This window comes from Tenrec ecaudatus, chromosome 2 (assembly GCF_050624435.1).
Source record: "Tenrec ecaudatus isolate mTenEca1 chromosome 2, mTenEca1.hap1, whole genome shotgun sequence".
NCBI classification, from domain to species: Eukaryota; Metazoa; Chordata; class Mammalia; order Afrosoricida; family Tenrecidae; genus Tenrec; species Tenrec ecaudatus.
The window spans coordinates 288,429,403-288,455,150 of record NC_134531.1 but is presented as its reverse complement, the minus strand read 5'-3'; the positions used below and the strand labels follow the sequence as shown (position 1 = coordinate 288,455,150).

General features: G+C 48.3%; 2 protein-coding genes across 4 annotated transcripts in view; one reads left to right on the top strand and one right to left on the bottom strand.

Moving 5' to 3' along the window:
* The window catches only part of BOC (BOC cell adhesion associated, oncogene regulated), an 84,724-nt gene extending 81,032 nt beyond the window's left edge, over positions 1-3,692 (top strand). For 2 of the 3 annotated variants that reach the window (XM_075542525.1, XM_075542524.1), the window contains exons 17-20: positions 536-762; positions 963-1,039; positions 1,714-1,910; positions 2,920-3,692. In XM_075542525.1, the coding sequence (XP_075398640.1) occupies positions 536-762; positions 963-1,039; positions 1,714-1,910; positions 2,920-3,107 (689 nt within the window). In that variant the 3' untranslated portion in view covers positions 3,108-3,692. The remainder of the gene's footprint in view (positions 1-535; positions 763-962; positions 1,040-1,713; positions 1,911-2,919) is intronic. The other variant, XM_075542526.1, reaches the window with a different exon arrangement.
* A 3,626-nt stretch (positions 3,693-7,318) lies between these two features.
* CFAP44 (cilia and flagella associated protein 44) overlaps positions 7,319-25,748 on the bottom strand; it is a 100,767-nt gene continuing 82,337 nt past the window's right edge. The window contains exons 28-34 of the mRNA XM_075542949.1: positions 20,682-20,792; positions 19,049-19,179; positions 16,826-16,942; positions 15,538-15,739; positions 10,694-10,854; positions 9,422-9,556; positions 7,319-7,486 (exon numbers count right to left, since the gene is read on the bottom strand). Coding sequence (XP_075399064.1) covers positions 7,319-7,486; positions 9,422-9,556; positions 10,694-10,854; positions 15,538-15,739; positions 16,826-16,942; positions 19,049-19,179; positions 20,682-20,792 — 1,025 coding nt within the window. The remainder of the gene's footprint in view (positions 7,487-9,421; positions 9,557-10,693; positions 10,855-15,537; positions 15,740-16,825; positions 16,943-19,048; positions 19,180-20,681; positions 20,793-25,748) is intronic.

Below are 25,748 nucleotides of genomic sequence, written 5' to 3'. Positions count from 1 at the left end.
TTTGCCCCGTTTTTTTTGTTTTTGTTTTGTTTTTTTTTACTTCAAAATAAGATATGTGCAGTATGCATAGGAATTTGTTCATAGTTTTTAAAACTATAGTCCGGCCCTCCAACGGGTCTGAGGGACAGTGAACTGGCCCCCTGTTTAAAAAGTGTGAAGACCCCTGCTCTACATGTTTCCTGCTTGTTCTCTGATTCCAGGGCTGCTTTGAGCCTTCCTCTGACTCTCGATTAATCTCTGACTGCTCCTTCCTGCTCCCATGGCAACACCTCAGGTGGACCCACTTCATCTCACTATTGCTCCCGCTGTCGGACAAAAATCTTTGATTATAGCGGCTCACCTTTACACCCACTGCCGCCATAAGGGGAAAAAAGAACTAGGTGATGGGAAGAACCATCTCCCCCCTTCTGCAGGGCCAACCCCTTGCCTCCCTCATTTGCCCCCATGTGGTCGGGAGCCCCCAGCTTGTGTGTGGGACTTTGGCAAGCCGCTCCAACATCCTAGGTCTACCCATACTGTCCTCTTGTCTTTGCAGAGCATACCACCGATCTGGGTTTCCCTCGAAGTGCCCTTCTCCCTTCTTCCTGTCAGTATACCATGGTGCCCCTGGGAGGACGGCCTGGCCACCGGGACAGTGGGCAGCCCTACCTCAATGGGCGGGGCTGTGCCAATGGGATGCACGTGACCAGGAGCTGCCCTGCCACCGCCATGGGCTACCCAGGCCTGAGCCCTCCACAGCACTGCCCGGGGGAGCTCCAGCAGGTAATGTCCTTTGGGCACATGGGCAGCAGGTCTGGGAAGCGCAGGAGGGAGTGGTCCCCACCCACCCAGGGCTCCTCACTGCCAGACTCTAATCATGGGCCTCGAGGCCCAGGGACTAGTTCATCTTGCTCAACGGTGAACCCTACAGAGTTACCCAGAGGCCCTGAAGTGACTTTGCCCTTCATCTTACTTTTGAACAGCAGGATGACACCATCAGCCTGCTGAGGCAGACCCTTCTCAGCAATGGGTGTAACCCCCCGAGTCACCATAACACCAGGTAACCAGCCTGCCCCCCATTCCCGCTTTTAACTCCTCGCTTCCAGAGCCTCTCTCTCGTTAGCCCTTCAAGTCCAGCTCCAGTCACTGAAAGCCAGAGAGCAGTGCTTCCCTTCTCAAAACTCACTGCCATCGGGTCAGTTCTAGCTCATGGGAGCCCCGTGGGTCTCCAAAACGGTACTTCTACGGGAGTAGGAAGCCTCCGCTTTCTCCCACAGAGCAGCTGTGGTTTCAAACTGCTGACCTCACAGTGAGCAGCCCAATGCATAACCACGACACCACTAGGGTTCCTGTGCTTCCCTTAGGGATCCCCAGATCTGACAGTACTGTCCCCCAGGGCCCTATCAGGGAGCTGCTGTATCTGCAGTTAGCCTGGGCTCCGGGGCCTGTGCTAGCAGACTGGATGCACCCACATGAAGTTGCCTTTGCCCATATGCCCCCGGACACTGGGCTTACCGCCCTCCCACACACTGAGCGCTTGCCCGGGGTAAGGTGGACGAGGACTAGAACCACCCGTGGAAACGATGGCGCCATGCTTACCTGGTGTTCAAAGGGGCCCGGGCTCATCCCAGCTCCCTGATTGGGCCTGGTGCCTCGCGGACAGGGAAACAGAGGTATGGGGTTATAGGCACACTCTGCCCCGCCTCTCCCATCATTCTGTCTCATTCCACACAGGGCTCCCAAGCCTAGCTCCGCCGAGGGCTCATTCATCTACACGCTGCCAGAGGACTCCGCCCACCAGCGGCTACAGCCCCACCGGGACTGCTGCCACCTCCAGGAAGAGCCCGCTGCCACTGAGGGCCACTTGGGACTGAGGAGTGCTCCCGAGAGCCCCCGGAGGGAGCCAGCATGGGAGCCCCCATTCCACACAGGTCGGTGGTGGGAAGCCTCTGTGACCCAGGGGTGCTGTGGAGGCAGGGAGACAGCGGGCCTTGAAGGGAGCTGGCCACAGCTTGGACACAGGGAGGATGGCCACTTTTCCTCGGGACTGAAGGTCCCGCAGATTGGCAGGATGGAGTTGGGGGGTGGGTGCTACTCTAGTACCGTTAAGTGTGGGCCCCATAACTGAGAGAAAACCTTCCTCATTTCAGAGCAAGCAGCAGCCATTCTGGTCTCTGCCATCAACAGATCACCCCCTCCCGCCCCCCCGCCAATCACACTTAGAGGCATTCTCTAATTGCTCCAGAATGCCTGGCTTTGTTGGGTCTTGTCTCTGTAATTACGGAATAAGGTTGCATCAATCATTCGGGAGCCAAGTTCTTGCAAACAGCTCATAATAACTCTATGCTTCCACAGAACTTTTCTCCAAGGGACGCGGGGCTGTGCACGCCACCCCTGTCCCGCTGTCTCCCTCTGTGCCAGTCCCTTGGGAATCAGAGGGTGCCTGGACTGGGCCCAGGCTGGCCCCAGGATTGGCATCTGATTCACATGCTCACTCATGCTGCTGAGCCTCGTGCTGTAAACGTCAGTGCAGATGCAGATCTTGGGAGAGTAGATTTTAAAAGGGGTGGGGAGCCTCCAACGTCATGAAAAGTGGGCATTATTTGGGGGGCAGTGGATCATGCGTGATCATGATCATAAGCAGAAGCCACACCAACAGAGTGGACAGAGCGGGGCTCACTCCTTCCATCCACATATTCATGGGCTCAGCAGCCTTTCCCAGCACCAACCATGTAGGCCAGGCTGTGTGCACCCCGTGCCCAACCCACGGTCATTGGTGGCCGGCCGTCTCACAACAGGGTCAGAGATGGTACTGACAGGCAGCTCGGCACAGCAGTGCTGTGTGAGCTGCTCCCATCACAGCAGTCTACCTAGCCGCACCACTGATGACGCTCCTTCCTTGGTCTGGATGTTCATGTTCCCCCGCCATCTCTCCCACAGGTCCCCCATGCTGCTTGGGCCTCATACCAGTTGAAGAGGTGGATGGTCCCGACTCGTGTCAAGTAGGTGGAGGAGACTGGTGTCCCCAGCACCCGGTTGGGGCCTACATAGGACAGAAGCCTGGGCTGCTGCTCCCCCCAGCTCCAGCAGTGCCCGTGTCTTTTGAAACACCAGCCCCTGCAATTTAGATGGAAGCCAGCTTCTCCCCAAAGACTCTGTATTGGTGTGTGTATGTTTTAAAAAGAGACAGAGAAAATCGGTATTTATTTTTCTATGATAGCCATATTTATATATTTATGCACTTGTAAATAAATGTATATGTGTCCTTATAATTCTGAGACCTGGGGAATCCTACCCATCGAGGTATGAGAGTAAGAACCAAGAAGTCTCCGTATTCACAGATCAACCAGGACAACCGGAGGCAGGCTGCCCACGCGCCTGACCCCAGAGAGCAAGTCTGCCCAGAAGCTCTCAGCTTCCTGGGAGCTGGGAGGGGCCCCAGGCCCACTGGTGGCCTGACGGAAGGCAGGCTCCGTCCGAGGCACCATGTCGATGTTGACCATGGGTGTGTGGCATGTATCACCGATGGGACACAGGACAGCGCGGGCTGGATTTCTAGGACAGGAAAACATTTCCTTAAGAAGCCTGTGAGGACAGACTGAGACGTGTACAGTACGCTACGCATGAACATTTCCAGGATCCATAATCTGTGGCAGCCTATCTCTGTAAAAACAAACACTGTAACTTCTAAATAAATGTGTAGTCTTCCTGTAGCCCTCTGCTTGGTCAGGTATGAGTCCGCATGTTCTTCCAACGCGAGCTTTCCCTGTTTGAGCAATGCAAGGCACTTGGGACACATGCAGGTCCATCGGGGGAGGAGGTCCGGAAAAGGCAGCAGCTGTTTCTCATTGCTTGCATTTGGAAATCATGAGAGTCAAGTTTTAATTAAGGCAGAATGCAGTGCTAACTGCTCCCGCCAAGACCGACGATGCGCGATCAGCAAGGACAGTCGACCCGGGCGTTCTCTTCAGGAGTGAAGGATGAGGCGCCAGTCGGATCGAAGAAGTGAAACTAGCCCTCTTTATATAGGTGTATATGTGGGAAACTAGCCCTCTATATGGGTGTATACAGGTAAAACTAGCTCCTGTGGGTGTATATAGGGAAAACTCACTCCCTTTATATGGGTGTATATAGGGGAACCAAGCCTTCTATATCGGTGTATACATAGAAAACACCCTCTTTATATAGGTGTATATGTGGGAAACTAGCCCCATCTATGTAGGTGTATACAGGTAAAACTAGCTCCCTCTGTGGGTGTATGTAGGGAAAACTCACTCCCTTTATATGGGTGTATATAGGGGAAACTAGCCCTCTCTATATAGGTGTGTATGTGGAGCAAATGATTTCTCCAAAGGACCAGTTAGTTAAATGCGAACGCTGCACGTGAACACTTGCTGCCTGATCAGATTTATACATCCTTCCATTGCCAGTTGGCTGCTTCAAGTTCACTTACTACTGCCCAACCAAAGAACTGACCATCGATTCGAATTTCAGCATAAATAAGCCATTCAATAGATCATGTAGGGGCGACTGGAGCTGGATGGAGAATGAAGGGTGCAGGGAAAAGGCGTACGCCCCTAGAAGTGAGCGGCTTAAGAACATTGGGGAAGTTGAGGTAGAGACGAAAGGCCACTCGAGACACTTAACTCCGAGTCCTGTCAGTCTCTGCCTTCTGTCCTCACAGTGAAATGTCAGGTGAACACAATCCAAAGGGAGCCCAGAGTGGCCAACCAGAATGAGGACACCCTCCCTCTGCTGGCCCGAAGAGACACGGCATCTGCCCGTTCCAGACAGCACTGCTTCTTGCTGCCCTCACACAGCTGAGCCAGAACGCTCATCCAAACAGTGTGATGTTCAGAAGCATTTTTAACTGGCGTTTAATAAATGATGGCGTGCACGTGGGACTGGGGGGAAAGGAGAAGGGGTGGGGCTGGGAAGACACCTAAGACCCAGTCCACACAGAGGGCCCGCTGGCCTTCAGCAGGGCGGGCCAAGGTCCCTGGTCTTTGCACTGCTCACCTGGGCCATGGCATCTGAGCTGCAATACATACAAACACACACCTGCTTTGGGTGCCCCTTTTCTCTATCTCCCCCCGATGATCGAAGGTTCAGTGAAACTGGTGGCTCTGGCATGATAGAGTAAAACCATCTGCTCTCTGCACCGCTCTGGGGTCCTAACAACATTGCGTGATTTCAGCTCTTAAAAAAGAGACGATCCCAGGCAAGAAAAGGTGCTTCTGAGGCAGGTCAGTGAAAGGTGGGCATTGGCCGCCGGCAGCTGCAGGAAAGGGTGAGCTAAGGGGGCAGCAGGCTTTCAACCTTTTTGGGCCAGAAAACGAAGGCGCTTGGCCTCTTGGTTTCACTGAATTGTGCCCTTCTTGAGATCCGGGTGAATTCGGTGTTTCAGTTGGCCCACACTAGAATTTGTCATCAGAAACCATGCCTGTTGAACAGCTTGATGCAGCTAGCAACTCCACCTCGGCCAAACTCACTGCCATCCAGTCGACGCTGACCCATAGTGACCCTAGCAGAGAGGGTAGAACTGCCCCTGTGGGTTTCCAAGACTGCAGCTCTTTACTGAAGCAGAAAGCCCGTCTTTCTCCCACCAAGAGGCTGGTTAGAAGCCCACCATGTAGTCGATGCCAACAGGGCCCCTCCGTCAGCCAAGGCGACATACCTGGCTACGTGGAAGAGTGAGGGCTGGTGATTGGAAGCTGGCACAAAGCACAGTTCTTGGCTCTACACCCTCTAGGAAGGGGCCTCTTTGTGACAGGGGGCCTGAGTGCAGCCATGATCACAGGGAGCTGTGGCAGGAGCTGGACAGACGCTTCTTGTCAACCACCGGGATTCTAGGATGCTATGGAGATGGGCCCCAAACAGCCAAGTTCTTTGTACAGTTGTTCCACAGGTAATCCTATTTGGCCTGTTTTGGGGCTCCCCCCTCCCCCAACTCACCCCCAGGGGAAGACTGCCTCCTCTAGCCAGTAGGAGGCGAGAATGGCTCGGTTGAGGGCCCAGACAGCTTTCCGTCTGTGTCCTGCTATGAATGTTGTTTGAAGCTAAATTCACCAAAGCCTCAGATGCCCATACTCAATGATAGGTTCAAAATGAAGTCTGAGATCCAACAGAAATGAAATGTAGCCACTGTACCCTAGAGTGCAGAGTCCAACTGCCCAGAGGGCTTCCAGGGCTGTAGTCATGACAGAGTGGCCAGTGAGTTCTAAGTGCTGACCTTTTGGTTAGGCCCCCCCCCACCCGCTGCTTTACCAACTGTGCCGCCAAGGCTGTGTCCCATAAAGGTCAGAGCATGGGGAAATTCATGGGGCGATCCTAACCTGTCATACAGAGTCACCATATGTCCGCATCAACTGAACAGCACACAACACCCTTGAAATATTCACGGCAGTCTGACGCCATTGAGATCACTCGCGAGCGGTTCCAGGCCTGGATTCCAAGGAGCGCTTTGCCCACAAACCAAAAAGAACAACCTTGAACTAATGCATAGTTTAGAATGTTCCTTATCATCCAAAGCAATGGCTAAGGACCATCTCTGAGCCGTACAAATCTGTTTTGTGGCTTCCCTGTCTGACTCTTCCCAGACCGGTGGACTACTCAAGTCAGGGGAGGAGTTTGTGGGACTGAGGGTGATTCAGGAAGCAGGCTCCTTTTCTGCTTTCTACCAGCTCAGCGGACGGAGCAAGCTGCTCTGCTGTGTTTGTCAGCATATCTTAAGTCGCTGGCTCTCGGGTGACAGCTTTCCAGACTCCACACTGTCAGAACTCCCATTTGCATTTCTGATTTTCCGATATTGTTGGCAAAGGAGCTTCCCTTTTTCCCCCTCCTCTTGTGTCTTCCGGGGAATGTTTTAAAAACACTGACGTTTATTTGCCAAAGATAAAATGCTTGAAAAAGCAGCTTGCTCAGGGATTGCTGAGTAATACTTTTTTTTTTCTTTTTGGCCAATGGCTGAAAATTTAGAGAACTGAAAAATGCGGTTTCCTAAAGCAAGATACATTTGATGTTTGTCTGTCTGTCTGTCTTCTGAGACTTTTTCTATTTCGTCTAGCAAATTCCAAGCATATCTAAACTGAATCGAGAATATGTAATGGTGGGCGCTGTCAATACTAGTATAACCAAACCAGGGGGAAATGATTAAAAACCGACACAACTGAATCTGGTGTTAGACTTTCAGGCAAGCTCATTTTAAAGCAACCGGAGGGCTGCAGGTTACAAGGGAAACACACTTCTTTTGTGTGAATTGTGTATCTAAGAAAAATATTGGAGGGATCTGAGGGGGGGGGGAAGAAAGCAAACTTGAAGGTCAATGGGGGGGGGGCTTTCACTCATCTGGAGGATGAATGGGCGGGAGGACAAGGCCACCTTTCTTACGCAGAATAGTAATCTCTTCCTTCAAGGCCAGAATCCTTTCTGCCTGGACTTGGATCAGCTCGGTGACTTTCTCTTTTGCCACAAGATCTGCTTTCCGAGGGCCCTGGAAAGCATTGCCCTGCCAAAAGGAAAAGGCTTTAAGCATCATTTGCAAAGTGAAAAACCCCAGCCTTAGACATCTGTTAGGGCCACGTACCTTAGGGTCTATTTAAACTGAACTCCCTGCCATCACATCAATTCGGACTCATAGCAAGCCTATAAGACGGGGCAGAACTGCCCCTGTGGGCTTCCGAGACTGACTCTCGATGGAGTAGAAAGCCCCATCTGTCTATAGAGGAGCCGCTGGTGGTTTCGAACTGCCGACCTTGCAGTCAAGCAGCCCAACTTGTAACCACTCTGCCATCAGGGCTCCTCATTGCTCCTTAATTTAAGGGGCCGAAAATGGGATTTCCACTGAAATCCCCTCATTAGGAATTTGTCCATGTGGGCTAAAGAACAATTCTTAATTGTCTCCTTCTGAAGGTAACACCTTGAAGCTGGCCAGTCTTCTTCTGAAGGTAGCACCTTGAAGCTGGCCAGTCTCCTTCTGAAGGTAGCACCTTGAAGCTGGCAGTCGGTCATTCATATCCTGGGGGGCTCATCACTGGAATCTTAAATGATAAGGCACACCTGCCATTTCATAGAGCCCAGAATCTGTTCCAAGAAATAAAAATCTTTTTCCTCACCTTTCCCTCCCCTCTTGAGCCAACCCCTGCTCATGCTTTGGACATCACCTCAGATATCTCCAGGAAACATTTGCCCCGATAATTAAGCCAGGATTGCCTGCCTAAATTCTATCAAAACACCCATCATTGAGCATTGTTATTATCAGATGGAAGTATATGGAATTTATGCTTTTGACTCCTTTTTAACCTAAAAATAAAATGCAGTGCTAGCCTTTAGTTTGACTTCAATGCTTGTGTGAGCTTTGCCTGTCCAGCTCGGGGGTGGGCCCAGCCACCTGGATCTCAGCACTCTACCCGGCAGCCACCCGCCTGTTACCCGAGTGGGCGCTCAGAACCTTGGAATGAGGGGCGTAAGGAGCAGAGCACCTATTTAGCACCCATTCTGTGCCAGGTGCTTTCCAGCCACCATCTAATATAATCCTCACCACTCCACAGAGTCGCAACTTTTGTTCCCATTCCACAGAGAAGGAACCTGAGCCTCGGAGAGATTCACCACTTGGCCCAAATCATTCCACTCCATGCTACAGTGCTGGAAGCAGGATTAGAACTGGGTTGCCTGAACCCAAAAGTCCATGATTTTTCCGTTTCCCATTTGTACTTCAGCAGATATTCTGGGCTGGCTACCCAATCCCTTTCTACCGCTTCTTTCTTGCCCACCTTCACTTTAGAGTCTGGGAATGATGATCCCTCTCCTTTCTCAGTTTCTCTTCCTCCCCCCCCCCCACGTTTTAAAAAATTATTAGCCATTTTATTGGGGGGCTCCTCTCTCCAGGAAACAGCTGCGATGCCCCAGTTGGCAGATGGTGAACAGAAGCAGAGAACCAGTGACAGCAAAGGAGGCCCAATGAACCCGAGATGGAGCAGGAGGCGCCTCAGCCCACAGAGCGAGAAACTCGTGTGCCTTCAGGCAAGAGGCTTGTTGGAAGAGTGGGGTGCCTCCCGCAGGGAGCTAGGTTTGCCAACCAACAGCCGGGGGTTAAGCACTTTTGTGTCAAAGGTTACCCGAGAACTGGGGTGCTTTGGGACATTTATTTGCAGAGTTAAAAGAGCTTTGTAATTCAAATCCAAGCAGAGCAGAGGCCAGGGACCATTGGGCCTTGCTGTACCTGTGAGAAGAGCCAACAAGAGTTAGCTCCTGATCAGAGAACTGGATCCGGACTAATTTTGATCCCGAATTCTAACTGTTACTTCCCTAATTTAAAAAAAACATAACTGGGAGTGTATGGTGTGTGAGTTGTGTGTGGCCAGTACAAGCACTTGATATTGTTGTGGTCATACACCTTGGGCCGTCCCCACTCTGCCAGAGAGTCTGAAGACAAGAAACGTACCTGCTGGTTCTGTAGCATATTCAATCGAGAGTCAAGCTTCTGCTTCTCAATACATAGATCATTCATCTGATGAAGCTTTTTGGTGTGTTCTTTTGTCTTCATCATCAGTTCCCATCGCAGTTGGGCAATCTTTTCCTACCGGGGGGAAGAAGATGCCAAAAGCGTTAAGTGAACCAGAGAGGGAAAGAGGACGGAAAATCGAAATAAGGCAAATGGAGCCACGGACACCATATCAAGACAACAGGAACCCCAAATAGAAATGCCTTCAGAAGCACTACATCGAGACTGATCGCATTAGATGCACGAATCTTTGCATGCGAGAGGCGGTGGTACTAAGATAGGCATCAATAGCACCTCATTGTGGAAAACTGAAAGTACAATTCAGACGGGGTGCTAGCTTACATTGCTGAAAAGGAAGTAGGAGGATTTAAGCAGCAAGCTTCTATACTTTGCTCTTTCTCTAGTACTGTCCCAGGAGCCTTAAAGTAGCTGGCTTAACGGGCCAGGCACCTGCAAGTTGGCTTTCTTTTCTTCTCGAATTGCTTGAACAAAGCATTTTAGACTACATGCGTTATGTTCAAAATTCCCCTGAGAAGGACTAGTCCCATTGGCATGGAGACTTTTTCCAAAGTCCAGTGATAAATCTTTGACTAATGCCACAAGAGGGCATTAACGGGACAGCTCTCTAGTCCTACCTAGTGATGAGACAAGGCAGGAAGTCATACTAGTTTGTGGGTTATACGACTTTTGTAAAAGAACCGGAAATGGACCACTGACTTATTTTCTGGTTAGGGTACTATTTGTAGGCAATTAACAAGCTTCCAAGACCCTTCCTGCTAAACAACCTAGGTCTCCTTACAAACTGTAGCTCTCAGAGGTGTTTTCTAATTTCCAGATTCTAACAGTGTGCAAAAGTGATGTGATAAACACAATGAGGGCAGTCAGCATACAGCAGGTCAATGTCTAACATTTCTGGATTGCTGGAGGCCGCAAAATGGAATCTCTCCGTAATCTTTCATGCTGTTTCCTCGTCACAGCTGCAGGTAAAAGTGGACCTCAAAACTCAGGGCTAATACTTTCGCCAAGAGATAGACAAGCTCCTCTAAGTAAGTAAGTGGTACGGGGGCTGAGACGGGACTATGACCACAGGGGCGCCAAGCAGGGCTGACAGACCCCTCCCCAGATTGCACGGGAGTTGTCCAGGAACCACTGTGGTTTCTTGCTGGCCCGAAAATTTATCCAAGGCAGCTGCACTGTCCCCCCGGCCCTTACCTCCCACATCTTCATCTCCTTTGCATTGGACAGCTCTTTTCGAAGCTTTTTGATCTTTAGTTCTTCAAGGGTTGTGTTAACAGAGAGTGTCTGCAGGGCTTCGAGGTCTATCACACGGCCGAACTTTCTGATCATCAGCTGGGAAACGGTTTCCTCCATTTCTGAAAGGAGACAGTCACTGCCTTAGGTCTTTCAAGGTTAGCACACAGACACCAGCAAGAACCAGGACGCTCGATGGGATAGCGTTTGTCAGAACAAGGTGAGCATTTTCTGCTACTAAGTGACGCGTCCTCTGGCTCTGACTTGGTATTTTCCACCCTTAAAGTGCCACTCCAGTATGCTGCCTTTTGAACCTCAAAATCCTTCATAAAACTGGCTCCGTTTTAACAACTGGCCTGATCTGCCATTCCTCAACTGGATTGGGAATTTTAAATTTTTATTATCTTATTCATATTCTACAGCATCTAGCATTAAGAAGAGAGTGGACATACAGTAATCAAAACAGCCTGGTGCTGGTCTAAAAATCAGCCCATAGAACCAGGGAACTGAATTGAATTCAGGATAAACTTACTTATCTGAGGCCAGTGGACTTTTGACCAGGGTGCTAAGTGCATTCATTGGGAAAGAAGAGCCTCTCAATAAACAGAAAATTAGACCTCCACTTGCAGGAAGCTTACACCTTACACAAAAGCCCATTAAAAACGGGATAAAGATCTAAATATGCAAATTAGGACCACAAAATTCTTAGAGAATAAGCATGAGTAATGCTCTCAGGATTAGCTTTCCATGGTGGATCAGTTAATATAAGAGCAAAACCACAAACTACAAAAGGCAAAATAAGGGAATTAAAAATAAATAATAAATACATTAAAAAATAAGTAAAACATTTTTTATCAAACAACTTCACCAGAAACTGAAAAGGCAATTTATGGGCTAGGAGAATACTTCTGAAACCATATATGTGACAAGAGTCTCTTAACTAAATATACATACAACGGGCAAGGGACTTGAAAAGACATTTTGCCAAATAGGATATGCTAATGGCTTCTAAAACACACAAAAAAGATGCTCAGTATGATTAGCTATGAGATAACATTTCACTCCCACTAGGATGGCTAAGGTTTAAACCAGCAAACAGAAAATAACAAATGTTGGCAAGGAACTAGGGCAACTGGGAACCTTATCCACTGCTGGAGGGAATGCCAAATGGGACAGCCATCATGGACAGCATTGTGGAGGTTCCTCAAAAAACTGAAAATAGAACTACCATATGACCCAGCAATTCCACTCCTAGGGATATACCCCAAAGCAGAGACTCAAAAGGAGGCCTGGATTCCAATATCATTTGCAGCACTACCCCCAAGAGCCAAAACGTGGACATAACCTAAATTCCCATGAACAAAGTGTGGTACGTGCATGCACTAGAATACCACTCCGCCAACAGGAGAAATGAAGTCCTGACACATGCCACGGTTCAGGGGGCGTTTAAAGACATTATACTGAGCAAAAAGCCAACCACAAAGGGACACAGAGTGTATGGCCTCAGTTATATAACAAGGCCAGAACGCAGCAAGCAGAGAGCGAGACTACAGTTCATTTGGGGTTACCTCGGACAAGAAAGAGGGAGGTAGCCAGCTGATTAGTACACTGGCTCTCAATAAGTTGTACATCTGTCAAAAACGAAATTGGCCCAAATTGTGTCATAGATATTTTTTCAAAAACGACAAAACAAAGAAGAAAAGAACCACTGCTGAGGTCGCTTGGTCCTTGGTCCCTTGACCATGGCTTCATGTGACATTCTAGTTAACTGTCCACCTAACATGTCTGGTGCTTCTGTCCTACCTCCTAGCTTATTGCAAGGGCCATTCAAGGCATATAACAATGGACCCCAAGCAACAGAGGAAGCAGGAGAGTTGTTCAGAGGAGGCCCCCCTCAGAGGGCCTCTAATTGCCTCTCAGAACAACTGCCTCTTTAGCCAGGAGACCCCAAGAAGTGGATGTCGCCTGGCTTCCATCACTGAACATGGTGACCAAAGATTCCAGAAAAGAAGACTCATCAAACGGGGTAAAAGGCAGAACAGACTTGCAAATTCTTATAGACAAGATTCTCTGGAGCCCTGCAAAGTGGATGAAGCCCTGGAATTTTTGTCCTTAAACCTTAAGCCCCAAATATCCTTGAACTCATATGAAAACGAGCCAACAGTTCAACTTACCTAGTTAATTAAAATTCAGAATAAGAAGGTCTACCTTGAGCACTGTGCTCCTTTAAGAGCTTGCTCTATGGGATCAAACTGACAACAGCCGGTGGAAAGCTTGGACTGGACGCTCAGGAGGAGGTGAGTTGACCCCGATGAGCTACGGAGGCTGAGATGGTTGCGTAACTCAAAGGATGCCATCAATGTCATTAACTTAGACTAGTAGAAATGTGGTAATTGGTGTATAATTTGCTGCTATATGTAGTCCCAAGAGAAACAACAAAATAAAATTTAGAGAGAGGGAAAAAAAAAAGCTCATACCTAAGAAACCTTATGGGGTAGGTCCACTCTATCATCCAAGGTCATTCACAAGAATCATCAGGATGAGGAAGGACAAACATTCATTTTAAATGTCCTCCCACCTCTGGAAGGTGGGGTTGTCTGAGGAAATCGGGAGCAAGCATGGGGTTCCCATTTCCTTGTGGCCGGGTTTTAAATGTTGGTTGTAGTACAAGATTAGCCTGATGACCATTGCCTGAGAGCTCTACGGATGTGTAAAATGTATCAATGAAGAAAACTGTGCCAACAACGAAACAGCACAGGTGCCTAACGGATGTTCCCCTCTTACTAAAAGTCATTATTGGGGTCCATGCAGTGATGGTTCCTGAGAGCCTGCATGGACCACCGTGCACAGTGGTTCTTCTGGGCCCTTTCCAAGCCCTGCTCTGATTGACTGCCCTCCGTCCCCCCGGCCTGCAGACTGCTTCTCCGACAGCAACCTAAAGACGCAAGGGGAGCCAGCCAATGGGAGACAGAGGGGCAGGCAGGGCTGGTAGGAAAACACCGCGTCCAGGGAGACTCATCAGGGGCTTTGTGGTGACACCTAAAGGGAGGCTTTCATAATGGGCGGCATCTCAAGCCAGTGAGAAGAGACTGTTTGCAGGAAAACCAAACCAAACCAAAAATGGCCATTAACTGTGTACGGTGTGATAATGGAGATTAAATGAGAGTGGGGGTCGGGGTGGTTAGAGGGAAACAGTGTGATTTCTAGACCCGGTGATGGGACCAGTCCTTGAACATTTGCTTTAGAGAGCTGACCAAATGAGGGTACTAATATTTACGCAGGGTCACTGAGGCAGACTAGCAAAAGAAACTCCATATTTGATAGCTGCTCAGTGACTTGCCCGCTCCTCCCTCCCACCTCAGAGAGCTGGTTGCTCGTTGACCTGCCCCTTCTCCCTCCCCTGATGGGAAAGTCTTGGCTGGCGATTAATTTTAGAATGTATTCCCATGTTCCCAGGTTCTGGACACTACAATTGGTTTTCACTATTCTTCAATATATCGGGTTTGTTTTTTTATTACTATTTTTCAATATTGTTCCTTTTGATGTCATCTGGAGGGTGTAATTAATATTGTCGTGATAACCAGATGTTACCATCAATTTTAGTATTGTTTCTTTTATGAGAAGGAATGTGCCCTGGAATGCATGCTTACTCTTCTTGAAGTTACAATTAATCCATTAATTTTGCTTTCTGCTTCTGTTCACGCTTGCTTAAACCTTAGACAGGTGAAAAATGAATTTTGGGCTTTAAGGTTGGACTGAGAAGTCCACTCAGGGCAGCTTTGAGGGGAAATATCTTCAGCTTCTTGGCAGCCCAGCTAGCTGAATACAGACCCTTCTAAATTTCAAGACATGATAATGGCTGCCATTTATTTGAACCCATAACACCATGCATCAGAACCAGCTCGAGGATTCCTAACATTTACTGAGTAAGTAAAATTAGAAACAAACTAAATGTCCATGGAGAGCAGATTACAGAAATAAACTGTTATATCCATACAATGGAATATTATTGTTGCAACTAAAATGAGATGGATATCTGATTCACCTCCAAAAAATGGTGAATTACAAAAAATAAAGTAAATTACAGAAGGATATTTCTAGTAGCATGTCATTTCAGCTGGAGACCTGCGAGCAGCTCTGTGGGTTGTGTGTGGATCTATACACATGTACACACACCTACTCAGAGTGGCTGGTGGGTTCAAACTACTAAGCCTGTGGTTAATCGCCCAACATGCAATCCACGATGCCACCTGGGCTCCCGCCAGCAAAGATCGCAGCCTAGGAAGCTGTACCAGGCGGCTCTACTCTGTCCGAGGGGGTTGCTATGAGTGCAAACCAACTCAACAGCACCTACCAGCAGGAACCACATAATCACCGCATCAACATTGTACCGCACCGAAGGCCTCTTGCACTTGAAAGAAAGGAATTTCATAATACATTAAAACCAAACAGGAGCGCAGCCATTCCTGGTCTCGGTGGAGGTACGTAGCAAAATACGGAAGATGGTCCTGCCTCTAGGACTGGACATTGTTTGCTAAGGCGGACATCATGCTTGGTAGAGGAGGAGGTTGGTGAAGAAGAGGAAGAGCGACCCCAACGAGATGGATTGATCCAGTGGCCGCCGCAACAATTAGGGCTCCAGCATCACAACTGCGAGGAGGGTGCCGGCCTGGGCAGTATGTCATTCTCTTTTCCCAACGGCCGCTGTGACTCCAACCTGACTCGACAGCACCTAGCGACAACCATGTGTTGGAGACGGTTACTAGATACGCATCACTCCGTTCTCCCTGGGCTCAGGTACTCACTGTGTATGGTCTTGGCCATCTCTCTCTTTTCTCGGATCAGCAACTTTCGTCTCTCCCGGCATTCCCTGTTTAGTTTCTGCTGCTGGACATTCTCGTGGTGGAGTTGTAAGATTCTCTCCTGCAGCAGCCCCAGGGAGCGATTCGAGAAGACCAAAGTCCCCGAAAGATCATTAGGGATTTCCCCAAACAGCATGTATTCGATCTATGGAGACAGAACAGAAACCACAGACACACAATGAAGGATAAGCAGTCCGTCTGAAGGAGATGGGCGGCGTGGGGAGAGCCACGTTCCTGTCTGTCCCTCTCTGTGGCCGTGACCCTTGGAATGGTCTCTTCCTTACCTCTGGGAGTGGGGGACCAGGAAAGAGCGGCGCGCTGCCATCCGATGAAAAGCCGCATCACGTCTCTGTGGGGATAGCAAAGGAGGCCTGGTGGCACGGTGGGTTTAGCATCGGACTGGTAACAGAAAGGCCGGTGGTCTAACCACACTGTCCACTCAAAGGGGAAAAGGTGAGGCGGTCTGCTTCCTCACAGACATGCGGCCTCAGAAGCCCTGGGGAGCACTTCTATTCTGTTCAGTAAAGACACTACGAGTCCGAGTGAACTGGATGGCGATGGGGTTGGGGGGAGCTGTGGGGGAGCAGTCTTCCCCCACAGATCATTCCTGGAGCAAATCTCCCAGAATTGCTACCTTCAGCAAAACTGCTATCTCTAGCGAATCCAGTTTGGATCAGGCCACACACCTGACAGACGAGCTTCCTCTCTTAATCTGATAACAAGAGAGGAAGATGGACCTTTTCTACCACCTACTGACAAGCCTTCTGCATCGCAATATACATTGTGACCCAGTCAGAGGATGAAGATGAACAACAAAGGGAAGAGAGAAAGATATGTCCTTTGGTCTTCCCCTTCCTCATTAACAAGTAGAGACGTGGGAAGGTCAAGTCTACAGCGTCAGCTCAAGTCTAAAGTTCATCTAAAGTGGATGTGAAAAGTGGTATCGCTGCAAGCTTCAAAAGGTCAAGCTCAAAGTCAGTCCATCCCTAAGTCCTCACGTCTGTAAGCCAGAAAGGATTCAACTTGCACAGCAATAGTGGGACGTGTTATTGAACATATTTGGGCATTATGTTCAATAACTCTCTGGCAACTGCCCGGGTCGTTCTTGGGTCATTGTACATGTAGAACACTGAGCGAAGGCCTACGTTTCGCCTCATTTAGCAATCGGCCCAGCTTTCCCTGACTTTTCCACTCAGATTTCAGGGCTGGGGCCCCTCTCTGGACCCATCACCTGGTGGAGCTTCAGCGGGAACACGACCAGCAGTTCGTTCAGCCGCTGCTGCTTCTCTCGTTGATACGCCTCCAGGGCCTCCTCCGCTGCACGCAGATTGTTTGCCACCAATTTAACCTACAGAAGCCCACGTGTGAAATGTGAGGGGAAATGCCAATGAACCTGACATCTTAATTGCCGGGGAGGAAGTAAACAATGGTCAGAGTGCACTTTGATGGGTTGTGATTACAGGGTTGGTACCATTTGTCACCCAGGAACTACTTTCTACCTGCTAAACCCTGGTGGTGTCCTGGTTACACCTTGGGCAGCCCCGTGGGTGATGCCAAGGTCATAGGTTCAAAACTACCAGCCACTCTGTGGGAGAGCAAGAGGAGGATTTGGTTTCTATTCCAGCAAAGGTTACAATCACAGAACCCCACATGGGCAGTTCTACCCTCTCTTCTAGGGTCACTATGAGTCGGAACCGACTGGGAGGCAGCAAGTTTGAGTTGTGGGTTGAAGGAGCTCCAGCATAACAACAATTGGCACCAGACCGAGCCGTGCTTTGTTCTTCTGTACATGGGGTTGCTCTAAGTCAGAACCGGTTCAATGGCATCTAACCACAAGGAGCCCTGGTGGAGGTGTGCATTAGGCATTGGGCTGCTAATCACAAGGTCAGCAGTTCAAACCCACCAGGTATTCTTCAGGAGCAAGATGATGCTGTCTGCTTCCATAAAGATTTACTGTCCTATGAGAGCTTTCAATATACAGAATTCAGGAAAGGCAACCCCCTCTCAGAATCAGTAATGGGTATAACGAGTCCAGGAGGGTAAGAGAAAGAAAGGGGGAAAAAATGGGGGAAGGGAGAATGGACAGCAATGATGGCAGAATAACTTCCCTTGAGGGCAACGAATACCAGGATAGTAGGTGAAGGGATAGAATAGGAGGTGTAAGATATGCATGAATAATAATAACAATACATAATATAATAATGGCTTGCAGGGGTGACAGGGTGGAAGAGAGAGGGAAAGAAAAGAAGAGCTGATATCAAAGGGCTTAAGAAGAAAGATAATGCTTAGAAATTGTTGATGCCAACCAGTGTACATGTCTGCTTGATATAATAGATGTATGGATTGTTATAATAAATGTAAGAGCCCCCCAAAAAGATTAATAAAAAATAAAAGACCCTATATAAGGTGTTTATGCAATGGAATCGACTTGAGGACAGGGGGTTGGGTTTGGGGTCTAATATGACTCCTATATCCCCCGAGTTTCCAAGGTTTTATGAAGATGAACTCAGAAACAAACCCTCACTGCTCTGTTATTTTCTGCATGAAAAGCAGCCCCCAGGATGAAATTTCTTTGCCAGAATAGTGGGAATTTGGTGGTGGTGGTGGGGTGTCATACTATAAACTCAACAAAAATGCCCTGGAAAGCGAAGAAATGAATGACTACAATCTATAGAATACTATAGTATTCTTCATCTCCAAGGCTTTTCCAGTCATTTTCAGCATAAGCAATCTACTAAATATATTTCTGAATATGAATTAATGCTGTCATTGAAGCAACAGGGCCTAAGAGGAGGAAGGAGCAGAAAAGATAGAAAGTTGTCAATAGAGTTATCCTTCCATTGTTTAAATAGGACTCCACCAGGACACACCTGTACCCCAGAGAGCCAAAGAATGCTCTATTGGGCTGCAAAAAAGCAAACATCCAAATGTCTAATGAGCTGTATCTCATTCTTTTTTATTCCTGTGTTGGGAATGTGTCATGACGGATACAATGCTAGCTCGTTGAAATAATTTAAAAGCACATGTACACTTTGTGGGGAGGTGTACGTGTCCAACAACCTGCCTTATGGAATCAAGAATGCCTCAGGTGACGTCACGCACCTCCCCAAAGAGAAGCTCTTCCAGCCATCACCGTAGGGGCGAGTTGAGTAAACATTTGACCAGTATGGCCCCTGGATCGTGTGATATATACCCAAATGGTCCTTGGCATAAGACATGTCCCCCACCCCTAGCCGAGAGAGTCTTTCATCATCATCCAAAGAGCAATGGCCCCCCCACTGGGATTCTGCTTAAGGAGGGAAAGATGGGTGTCACATTTTAAATGTTTCTTCTCTGGGGGGTGCGGCAAGTCCTAGCAAATGATATTTCTGGACATGGTTGTGGGAAGCTTGAAGGAAGGATAGCGGGAACGTCAGGAAAGAAGGAGGGGAAAAAATGCTGGAGATCACCATACTTTTTTAGACAATGTATCATATTCCTTTTTGAGGTTATCAATAAGTTTCTTCTCTTCCACCAAGGCCTCCTCGATGTCCAGTCTTTTCTCTCGGAGAGTAAGAGCCAGTTCAAAAAGATTCGGATTACAATCTGAAAGGAGACACACACACACACACACACACACACAGAAGAAACCTTATTTATTATGGACTGCAGTAGCATCAGAAATAAGGGGGTTGGGACTATGGAATCGATAAATTCCACTTGTGGATGCCTGACATTTATGACCCCATCATTCAAAGAAGAAATTGGTAGTAGTGATGATAACTGTAGTAGTGATTGAGTTTCTAACATCAATGTTCTGAGCAATAGTTTGAGCCAAGCCTTGTGCGTGGGCCTATACATACATTAACTCGCTCAAAGCTCACGGACCTGAAAAGTACAGACCATAGCTCCCATTTTAGAGGTGGGAGCCCCAGGTCTCAGAGAGGTCACACAGATAGTGCGGGACATAATGGGGTTCTGTATTATTATCACACCAAACTACTCTTATCCCCCAAGTGGCAGATAACTAATGTAAACTTACCGGAGGACGCCAATGGAAGTCAGGAACCCTAGTTCCAGCCTTAGTTCTATAACTAAACTAGCTGTACAACTAGTTCTACAACTAAACTAGCTGGGGGGCTCTGACCCAGTCATTCCATTCTGCTGTAAAGTAATCATTGTAACACAAGTTGCTCTAGTTGTCTTCCACTTCAAAGTATCATACATTTAAGAAGACTCTAGTTTTTAAAATCTATGATTGGAAATCTATATGAAATTCTCAGAAGAGCCCATTTCACTTGTCCCATCCCTACCCCCCACCCCACCCCAACAACTTTTTGTCCCTACTAAAGCATTGAGCTTTTGAAGACTACAAGGATACTGGTCTAGACTGGTTTCACACAGTAAGCATGAATGGCCAACCAGCTCCAGGAGACTGGCTTGAATTGCCCCTACAAAACAGATTTGACATGCAAAAAAGATTGAATGCGTTGGATAAAACCAAGGAGTATCCTAGGGAACAATAAAATTATAACCTGATATTTCTCTATAAAGCAGAACTTGCCATATAATTTATAATGAATCTGAATTAACTAAGAGGTAGTGCAGGGATCCTGTAAAGATTACAGTCTTGAAATTTCACAGGGCAATTCTACTTTGTCCCCTTGGGTTGCTATGGGCCAGAGTTGACTCAGTGGCAACAGGCTTGAGCCAACGGAAGACTGGCCACCCCTCATTTGTCACGCATGCACGGCTGCCGAAAGGAAGAGATGGCAAACCCTGAAAGTGCTCACTAGACGATACTGCAGACGAGTAGAAAGCACCTAGGGATCTGCTCAACCACTGTGGCACCAGGGCACCTTCTGTCAAGGTTACGGCCAAGAAAACCCCACGGGGCCGCTCTAGTCTGTCCTGTGGGCACCTATGAGTTGGAATCGATGTGAGAACCAGAAACAACAGCAAAACACTCCAGACATCGCGAGCCATCCTGTCTTGAACAAACTGTATTTCCAGGGTTGAGAAACAAAAAAGGAACATGGCTCCCAACACGGATCCACAAACTGACCCACATTCAAACATCAGAGGCGCCACGGCTTCGTCCGACTTACTTGTTGGGCAGATTGAATCATCAAAAACGTCATCGTCAGACCCGGAGTCATCCTCGTCGCTCTCCAAGCTGGACTCCTCTTCACTGGACGCCTCGCTATCCTCATCTTCATCTAGGGAGCAAGGGGGACGCTGTCAGCACACAATGCTGTTTCCGTGTCCAGCTAGATCCCAGGTCTTCAAAGAGTTTTCAATGAGTTAGTCATCAGGAAAACTCTGAAGAGATGAGGCATGCAAACACTCAAGATTTTCTGGAAATGTGAAACTTGATAAAAATCCCAGTGGCCACAAACCCAAGTGGTACAGTCATTACTAATGGAATTAAACCGCGTAAGGGTGAGAGGAGTCTGTCGTGATCAGCCTACCACATAGTTGCAGGTGCAAAACTCCTAAGTCCTAAAAGGCACTGAAGCAGAAAAAGGCTTCGTGACTCATCCGACCTGGTGAAACAAACCTAATACCATCAAGACACAGCAACCGTCAAGACAGGGCAGAGCTGTCTCCTGGGGTTTTCCAGGCCAGACACTTTTACAGTGGCAGGCTGAGACAGTCGTCTTCCTCTAAGTGGTTGGTGGGTTTGAACTGCCTACCTTTCAGTTCGCAACCACATCCCTAACCACGAAGCCTTAGTGCTTCTTTTCAGAACTGACATAACACTTGGCTGAGAGAGGAGCCCTAGTGGTGCAGTGATACCTGAAAAGGCGGCTGATCAGAAGCCACCGACTGACCTGCAGGAGAAAGCCGTGGGAGTCTGCTTCCAGTTCTGCTCTGGGTCAGAATCACCTTGACAACAAATGGTTATGGGTGGGTTTGCCGATACATTGCTTAGTGTGGCTATCCCCGCTGTGCAACTGAACTGTTGTTGTTGTTGTTGTTGTTAGAGGCTGTTGACTTGATGAAAACTCAGAGCAACCCCATGAGACACAAGAGAATTGCCCCCACTGAGTTTTCTTGCCTGTCGTGTTTCTAGGACAAGGTTGCCAACTTTTTTCCCGTGGAGCCGCTGCCTGGGTTTAGACCAACAACCATTCGGTTAGCAGCCCAGCATTGAATCTTCACACCAGCGGGGCTCCAGAGGCTGTAAGGACTTTCATTTCAAAGTCAAGTGCTAGAGCCTACTGGGGTCTGGTATACCAGACATGCTATCTTTAGAAAATCCACGAGTTTCTCAACCCGAAGGCCTATCTGCCCCTAGGGGTCCCAGATACAGAATTGTGGGACTGCTGATCCCAACCTACTCTGCAGATTCTCTGAAAACGCCTTGTGGCGATCTACAAAACAATTTGCAATTTTTGTAATTAGAGATAAGATAGGCACTTCATACTCTGTAGATGTTTCTCAAATTTTGAGATGGCTCAAGGACTTTCAGCAAGATGGCGGACTAGGCAGACAAGTTCATCAGGCCCTATACAATAAGATAGGAGAAACAAAAAGAAACACATGTGGATCAGTGAGAGATGGTGGCCAATGCCACCAGCAGAGAAATGCAGGCAAATGCCCATCCTCTGGCCTAGCCACCAGAAGACATGTGGTGAGAGCCTAAATGCTCCCAAGCCCAAGCGCGCAGGCAGAGTAGCCCACCTGCTGTGCCCACGTGGATTTAACAAAACAAAATAAAGGCTAAGGGTGGTGGGGGTGGGGAGGAGTCAGAGAAACCTCGGCAAAACACATCAACAAAAATCAATTAAACACTAATTCAACCACGCCACAATGCCTCCAAGACAATTCACATGAAGAAGCTCCAACAAGAGCTCATAATGCTTGGGGATCCAGAAAATAGTCTTGAGGAAGAAATGGCGTTGGAATCACCTGAGAAGGAATTCAAAAGAAGCACAGTTAGATACCTTCAACGGATTGAGAGAAACAGCTAGGGAAATGCACACAAAATCAAGGGAAACACAGAGAGAGGTCGAGACAAATTCAGGAAAATACTAGAGGGACAAACTGACCAAATAAATGAAACATTCGAAACAATACAAAAGCAGCAAAGAGAAATGCAGAAGATGAATACTGAAATGTGGGGAATATATAATGCATAATGCATGGGAAGGACAAAGGAGCAGAACTGAATCAAAGGAAGACAGAAGTAGTCTCTCACGACACACTCGATGCTCATGGGAGCACCAGTCATGCTGCCTGAGACCTCTTTACAGTGTCGAAAGCAAGGATGTTACTTTGAGGACTCAGGTGTGCCTGACCCAAGCCACGGTATTTTCAAATGCCTCCCAAGTCTGTGAAAGTTGGACGTTGAATAAGGAAGACCAATGAAGCATTATGGTGCTGATGAAGAATTTTGGAAGTACTGTGGGCTGCCAAAGGAACACATCTGTCTCTGAAGAAGTACAATCAGATGTTCCTAAACGGGAAAGATGGAGCGATTTCCTCTAACGAACGTACTGTGGGTATGTTGCCAGGGGAGACGAATCCCTGGAAAGGGCGCCATGAAAAAAAAGTCAGAGGATGGTGACAAAGAGGCAGGCCCTCAGTCAGACGGATGAGCACAGTGGCAGCAACCATGGGCTCACAGGTAAGAAGAATTGTGAAGATGGTGCAGGACCAGGCAGGGCTTCATTCTGTGGGGCACGGGGTTTCTCTGAGTTGGAACCATGGCACCTAACCACCGCCACCACCACTACAACAACAAAGGTCAAGCGCAGAGCCGAGACATTGACCCTCACAGGCTGTAACAAGGCACTCGGATGCCTCAACTAAAGTGAGTCAGCACGGTGAGGAGGAAGGTAGGACTATTCTCCCAGAGCAAAATATTACAACTGAGCTAGTAAACACCCTAACCAGACCCATGGTCATCAGGCTGAGATTAGCCACCAGCTAGCACAAGTCAGAACTGCCCCTGTAGAAGAGAGTAGGCTTCCCCAGGCTATCATAGTCAGGGGAACATTGCTCTCCTCTGGAGTAGCTGCTGTATTAAAACCACTCACCTTTATCCAGCGGCCAAAGGTTTAACCACTGAGCAACCATGGCTCCCTCTGAGATTAAAAAATAAATAAACTATCTAAACGCATAGGAGGAACAGCTGGTGAGATGTCTCTTTGGAGAAATTAAGGCCGCAGAGCAGTGAATTATTTGTGGCTCTTCTAGCCCCAGTTCGTTTTTATGACTCTCACCAAATGACTTTTCGCTGATGAGTCTGGGTAAGAGAAGGTGGCAGAATACACCTGCAAGTGGTTAACAGGGTTCGTTGCAATTACCATCTTGGTGAGTATGAAATGAGCCGTCTCAGGCGCAGGGAGAGAGGTCTCACTACCAGCAAGGGAAAAGAGCCAGGAGAACATTCTTTTAGACCCCGAGGTCCCTGCTCACTGAGCCTTCCTGATCCAGGAGGCAGTTCTGATACCAGAGGAGTGACAAAGCAGCGGCCGCAGCAGACCGAGAACCAGAGCTTGAGACAGACTGGTGGATTTCCTAGCCCACAGAGCGCGCAAAGCTGCGTGATTTATTACCACCATGCTGGCTTGTGGAATCGGGTGCCCCTGGGCACTTAATTTGGGGGAGGTGGGGGAGAGGGGACAGTTTGCTGACCCACAGAGCTGGAGCTGACTGCCTCAGGCTGAGGCTTATGACAGAGTGGCATGCCCTTTGGGCATTTATTGGCAACCCTCAAAGAACTTTGTAACACTGCCCAGGCAGAACCAAGGACAGGCTCAGAGAGAGAGTCCTGCCTGTGGGTATGGCAGACGCTGTCCTAACTGAACAACTGTATCCTGAACATTTCTCGCCTGAATTGTACCTGTTAACGTCCCTAATAAACCCTATAATCAGTCTGTGAGTTCATTGTCATGAATTATCAAACCTACCTGAAAAGTAGAGGGGGGGGCAGATTTGAGTGCCATGGGAGGAAATGTTGGTGTTGAGTAGGGTGAAGAGGAATGGAGGGTGGTGGCATGTCTGCCCTCTGCATTGTGGAAACCAGCCTGGGGAGCCGGAGGTCAGATGTGGCTCGCACTCCACTTCGCATTTGAAAAGCACTTCTGTACACTGAGAAAGCTAGCAAGTGACATGCATGCCACCAGCCGGATGCATGCTCACAAACGCCAGAGAAGATCTCAAAGTCTTACTGCGACTCAACTGTGGGCGAATGCAAATAGAAGTGAAGGCGGAGGCAGATCTGTGAACAGCCCAGCTCACTGTCAGAGAGGAATCCCAGCAGAGTCAATCTGCAAAGACTACGGAGGGCGTTTTGTGTTTATAAAGCTTAGAGCATCCAAGGACATCTCACACAAAACCCTGGCTCAGCTCAAGCAAGCTACGGATTCAAGCTAAGAGCAAAACCTGGGGAGAGGGAAGAATCTGATTTCCTGTATTACTACCATCTATTATTCGAGACAAAGAAAAACACTAACTAAAAAAAGCCATGTATGTGGTCTCCAAGATCATCACTTTAACTTACTCAATGCAAGAACACTCTGTTCTATTAAATTGGCATTCCATGATGCACACCTTCCCGACACAATCGCTGAAGACAAATGGATGCATAAACAAATGTGGTGAAGAAAGCTGATGGTGCCCGGCTATCAAAAGGTATAGCATCTGGGGTTTTAAAGGCTTGAAGGTAAACAAGCAGCCAGCTAGCTCAGAAGCAACAAAGCCCACCAGCCTGTGTGACCATGAGGTGTAGAAGGGACCAGGTATCAGGCATCAAAGAACAAAACATCATATCATTGTAAGTGAAGGGGAGTGCAGAGTGGGGATCCAAAGCCCATCTGTAAGCAACTGGACATTCCCTTACAGAAGGGTTGCAGCGGGGAGATGAGCCAGTCAGGGAGTAGTGTAGCATACAACTTTCCTCTAGTTCTTAAATGCTTCCTCCCTCCCCACGATCATGATCCCAAACCTGGCTAGACCTGAGCATGTACACTGGTACAGATAGCAACTGGAAACACAGGGAATCCAGGACGGATGATCCCTTCAGGACCAGTGGTGAGAGTGGTGATACCAGGAGGCTGGAGGGAAAGTGGGTAAAAAGGGGGAACTGATTGAAAGGATCTACATATAACCACCTCCCTGGGGGGTGGACAACAGAAAAGTGGGTGAAGGGAGACGTCAGACAA